This window comes from Dendrobium catenatum, unplaced genomic scaffold, assembly GCF_001605985.2.
Source record: "Dendrobium catenatum unplaced genomic scaffold, ASM160598v2 fragScaff_scaffold_249, whole genome shotgun sequence".
NCBI classification, from domain to species: Eukaryota; Viridiplantae; Streptophyta; class Magnoliopsida; order Asparagales; family Orchidaceae; genus Dendrobium; species Dendrobium catenatum.
Window position 1 is genome coordinate 2,605,210 of NW_021318711.1, and position 6,000 is coordinate 2,611,209.

Sequence of the window (6,000 nt, forward strand, 5' to 3'; positions counted from 1 at the left end):
AGATAAAAATGCTGTTACTAATATATCCACCTATCCTGAGTAACGAAGGTATATACCTGTTCAAGCAGACCAGCTTCACTGCTGTAAGGAGACCATTTAACAATTGAATCCATATTTGTTTTCCAAGCAACAGAAGATGATCTTTCCATTTGATGCCAATCATCATCTCTTTTTTCATAATCAACCTGATCAGATATATGAGTGTCATTAAGATGAATCAGTCAAGAGATAAATGACACACAGATGGATGGTGAAACAAAACAATCTATTTAAAAAAAAATGGTAATCAAATCCTAGTCCAAACAAGATGTAAATCAACTTCTTTTGCCACATACTCACATGCTAATAGACGATATCAAATAGAGTGAAACTCTTTGGAAATATAACTTGAGAAACAACAAAAAAGAGAGGGAAATTTGCTTACCAAAGGAACTATTATATCTTGCTTCCCTGTATTCCTCAAAAATGTGTATGATAGCATACCAATGCTCTGTGTTGGACTAAAACATACATGAAAAGTGAGTATCAGAGCTTGCTAAACAAAAACGCTAGAAACACATTATTTATCAAAGACTTGTATTGCAATATTATCAAACTAAACAATACTTTATCAAATTACTTGAGAGAAAGTGCATTAGAAAAAACACAGAAGAAAACAAACTATGGGAGCTTATCTGGTCTCCAAGAAAAGGCGATAAATTTAAAAATCTTAAATCTCTTATAATGTGACAATTCAACAGTTAAATCAGAGTAATAGTAGAAAGCAACAACAAGAATTTATTTAGGTGTGGACAAAATTGTAATGCCCATAAATGTTGATTTCAAACTTAATAATACAGCTTATGGCAGAGACTAGTGCTAAGGTCTCATACAAGAAGCCCTCCCCAAGAAACGTTGGTGGGAGGTTCTTGCAACGCTTAACCCTCTCCATCATTATGACAACATATTAACAAGTTCTTATCATTAAAAATAGTAATAACATGTTAGAAGTGTAAATCTTAATCTTAAGATAAAAGTATCAATATGAGCCAAGCCTATTGCTATTGATTGAACAATTTTTTTTTCTCGTAGCACTAGGTGTGTGGGCTAGTGATACTACCATCTATCCCAAAAAGGGGAGGATTTGGGCTTGAATCCTCCAAAAAAAGAGGTTTTTTTAGCATGTTGACCAAACGTAGCTATTTATGACATAATCATCTGAGTAAATTTAAAAATGAGTGGAGGGATATTGATGAAAAGGGAGAAAAAAAAACCTCATTCCATCCTTCCCTCGACAACGAGAAAATACAATCACATCTGCACCTAGCCTCATTGTACTTGTTTTAAATCCATTTCCATCTGATTATATGCAACAGAAAAGTAAACATAAATATCAAATAAAAAGGACATTTTAGAAATAAGTCATGAAATAGCAAAAGTTACATTTAAGGAAAGTACTCACATTGGCCAATTGTATTTGCAGATTTGCTTTTCATTGAATAACCCAATGACATACATTGTCGCATTTTATCTGGGTCCATCCCGCCACCATTATCTGAAGAAAACATTTAAGTTGAAAATTGAAAAAATCGACATGACAACATTTTTAATATTTTTATATTGTCATTCAAAGAACTTGAAGATTATGAACACATTTCCTAAGTTTCTCATTGAAACTACTATCTTAAATAGACATCAGCTTCATTTAAATCTATAAATTAATTTGTACATAATTTGAAAGGATTTTCATGTAAATTCATTTTTTTCAATTTAGCAATACAAAAGGTCTAGCAACTCAGCCCAGCAAACAAGGACTTGTACTAGTAAACTCCATATAACAAACACAAGTGCTAATTAATCAAGCATGCTAGAAAATTTACCAAGAAGACATAACTGATTAAATAGTAGGGGAAAATTCTGAAGATGTACTTTTTATTTGTGATTTTTCAATGATGTGATTAATTAATTTAGCAGATAATCATAGCATTGTTGCAAACACTGTGCTAATCCCCTCAAATAGTGGGAGAATAATTATAATACCCAAAGTTAAAAGTGCAAAGCTTTCTTAATCAAATTATACCCAAAATACTAACATTCACAAAAATCATAAAAAAGCATCCCATTGTGTTCTACTCATTAAATATAGCAAATCAGTAGTATAGAAGTATATGCTAATTTGTAAAGGTATGAAATCTATGGAATTCATTTCGATTTAAAATATTTTCTAAAGTTTTGAATTACTTTTACTGTTCAGTTATGCAAGTTATAGTAACAAGGACAAGAAAAAAGTTAGAATTCTTACTTATGGAGGCATTCATTGGTGGTGACTTAGGGTGGAATAGGAAATTTATTTAAAATAGGCATTTAAGTTCTTTCCCTTCCAAATTGAAACCTATCATTTTTGGGAGCTCTCGGTTTGGGCTATTTTAGAGGTCGTGTACGGGAGCATGGCATACTGAGTAGCTGGACGAGGAACTCGAGTAGGAAAAGAAGAAGAAGAAGAAGAGGGAATTATGGAAAGAGAAGAAAAAGAGGTAAGATGTTGTTTTATTGTAGACATTTTTAATAGAATTTATTTTGTAAGTTCCTAAGTTAACGATACACAATTATTATTTATGATTTGAATTAGGTCTGAGGAGAGAAAGTTTTGAGGTAAAACATCATTTTGAAAGAATTATTTGTATTATTAGGCAGGAATTGTATCAATTAAGAAATTTGGATTATGTAGGTAATTTACAAGCATAAAATGTTACGAGGTATCACAATTGAGGAGGCAACTCATCATTGTGATAAGAAATATAATATCTAATTTATTAAGCAAATTCTTTAGTTTTTTTCATGTACAATCATACTTGAGCTATAGCTAAGTATGAAATGTATAAGAAATTCCTAATAATGATACATGTATATCTACAACTTAGTATTTATATGCAAACGACCACGCATATATTTTAGTGATTTGAGTTCAAAATTAACTATCTTGTGATTATATAAAAATTTTGCTAATTGATAACATTTTGAAAACAAAATTAATGTGTTATCTACCTTTTTCTTAAATACAAGCATTGTATTACTTATTCATTTAACATAAATGCATTAAACATTTAATTACAAGTTACATAAATTGATTAGAAATTTCTAAGCCTGAGAAATGTCATGTTAGGTGATGGGATGACAACAATATGTTATTATACCTACGTAGGTGGGGCAAGAGGGACCCCAACGGAGGCATCAAAACCTCAATATAACAAAATCGTGATAATGTTGGATTTTAATTGGTCACTTTTGAACAATATGATGAAGCCTTAAGGGTTAATTTATGTTATGATGATGGCCAAAAAACTTAAACATCTACACATGACATATTCATAGGCTTATGATGAAATAAGCTGTCAAAAAGAATATCATTACTAAATGAAGTATCATTATGAATAAATTCAAGGTTAGTTTTTTAAATCATTAAATGTTAAGATATCATCTTACCTATGACATCTTAACAAGCATTTTTTTTGTTACTAATTCTTGTGAGCATCTAAATGTTAATTCATTTTACAGCTTATGAATTTTAATGTCTAGAATGTAAAGGATTTTTAATTATGAATTATATTAAATCATAAATACATGCATATTATTCATTGTTCTTGATATTTGAATTCTACCTTAGAATTATATATCTTTTTGAGTCTCACAACTCACCGAATTTTTATTCTAATTGTTTTTACCAGAAAAGGCAATAATAAGGTTGAAGTTGAGTAGAATCAAGTCTAACTAAAAAAAAAATTTGTTGTATAACTATTTAATAAATTCTGATTCGAGGAATGTAGGTTTTTGTAATGGGAAAAGTTTGGCTTTATAAGTGGTTTTTTATTTATTTACCTATTTGATAAATGAAATATTTAAAATGCTTTAGTTTTATAGTTGAATTTGGTGAAATTTCATGAATATCATTGGAATGTTTATGAATTTAGAATGTAAGATGAATTGTATGTGTTTCTCTATTGCATCCCTCATCGATTGGTAGAGAGGGGTTGGCGTGGGGTGTGACAATAATAAGAAATTTTACAACAAATTAAAAGTTTGATAAGTTAATAAATATATGTAGAATAGAGTTGTTTAGTAATAACTACAAAAGTGATTTATTGTGTTAATAATAATTTACAAGAGATAGATTAAAGCTTTTTTATCACCATACTTCATCTAACAATATATAGAAAGAACAAGAGTAGTCAATTTATGATATAAATTTGATGCATGGTTGTGGCTAATGTGCTGACATATATAAAAGATAAATACTTATAAGAAGGTAAATAATATGTAGTTGTAATTATTCAAGCTTGAATAGCTTGAACTCCAAAGAGAGTCTAATCTTGCATCAAGCATTGCTTAGGTATAACACAAATGACACCATTTAAAAACTAATATTTGTAAAATGTTTATACCACAATTTATAACATCATAAATAAACCCCACAAGTTATAAAATGTGACCAAAAAGTTCAAGGTTCAAATAATAATAGCAACCAATCTAACATATAGGGATTATAACACACATGAACTCCTTGTAAAACCCCTATTTTCCATAAGCATCTTGCATTGGCACCATTTTTTTTTTTTTTTTTTTTTTTTTTTTTTTTTTTTTTTTTTTTTGGTATATGGTGATGATTTAATTCCAAAATAAGGAACCAAAGAAACACCTAAGGAAAAAAAAAAAGAAACGTCCTGAAATATGTTACATATTATAGTCAAACCATTCTAATAACTTTAGAAAGAAAGTTCACATACCTTCAACAAGCAACATTTTAGTCTGATCTTTAGGATTCTTCAGCACATCAATGTTGACAAATGTAGCTCCATTACACACCTAAAGTGTAAGATAATATTAAAAGCTAAAAATTAGCAAATCGTTATCTACGGGTTTGGAGAAGCTCAAATTGTTTACCTCATCCATAGAGTTGTCCAAAAGCTCAGCCAAAGCTGCAGAGGTAATAGAAATGAAATAATCAACTAAACAAAGACAAGATACTATATCCAATGAAAAATAACAACTTCTTTGAGAACTTGATTACCCCCTAAAGCCCATTTATGGCTTGTGGCATTTGAGTGGAGAAACTTTGGATGAACTCTCACATGATCTATATCAGCTGAATAATTAAATCAGCCTTGTTAGTCCTCTAAAAGATATATGAAATTTAAATTAAAAAGAAACTACAAAATTATGTTAATAAATTAAGCAGTACAAATAAATATCTATATGGTAAACATCCCAAGTAAGCTGAGCAAGTTCATCAAAAGCATATTCATAGATACAATGAATCATTTAAGATTTGGGATCAATGGTGAAAGATTCGAGGGGAACTGCATTCTAAGGGAATAATCCCTCTCTCTTTCTCTCTTTCTACACACACGAGCGCCAACCCACCGACTCACCTTCATACACACAAAGAAATATTTTTTTCCATATACATTCTTTAAATATATTAGTTGAGAATTATATCATTTTCTGGAAAAAAATTAAACTACATTTCTGTTTTCCTGAGTTTGTGAAAATGTAATATGTTATCTAGCAACACAATGTACTCTCTTTATTAAACTCTAGCAAACATAATGGGTTGGAATAGCTAACGTCATTAGAGTTTAGAAATTAAATTTAGCAGGAATATAATATACTTGCTAGAAGTATCATAGTGAAAGCAGGAAGGGCTTCAAAAGATCCAAAAATGAAACATAAAAAACCAAAGCTTTACAATGAAGCCTATATAAATATGCATTGCCAAATCCGATGAACCCGACAAACATATTCTGGTGTGATGGACTATAATAAGAATCATCATAATCTACGGATATCTAGAGACCTTACTGGCTCTTCAACTCCATCATATTCTAAAATGAGATAAAGACTCCTACTGAAAGCCTGAATCACAACTTTCTTAAAGTCCATCATGTTAAACCCTATTTCATTTAATTCTCTCTCTCTCTCTCTCTCTCTCTCTCTCTCTCTCTCTCTCTCTCTCTCTCTCTCTCT

The 6,000-nt window shown here is 30.1% G+C and overlaps 1 protein-coding gene across 1 annotated transcript in view; it reads right to left on the reverse strand.

The window, feature by feature from the left end:
- The window catches only part of LOC110098890 (protein MICRORCHIDIA 4-like), a 32,426-nt gene extending 26,510 nt beyond the window's left edge, over positions 1–5,916 (reverse strand). Inside the window, exons 1-8 of the mRNA XM_028693268.1 lie at positions 5,817–5,916; positions 5,045–5,119; positions 4,918–4,952; positions 4,761–4,839; positions 1,442–1,534; positions 1,254–1,338; positions 425–500; positions 57–185 (exon numbers count right to left, since the gene is read on the reverse strand). Coding sequence (XP_028549101.1) covers positions 57–185; positions 425–500; positions 1,254–1,338; positions 1,442–1,534; positions 4,761–4,839; positions 4,918–4,952; positions 5,045–5,119; positions 5,817–5,916 — 672 coding nt within the window. The remainder of the gene's footprint in view (positions 1–56; positions 186–424; positions 501–1,253; positions 1,339–1,441; positions 1,535–4,760; positions 4,840–4,917; positions 4,953–5,044; positions 5,120–5,816) is intronic.
- Between the last annotated feature and the right edge of the window lie 84 nt (positions 5,917–6,000).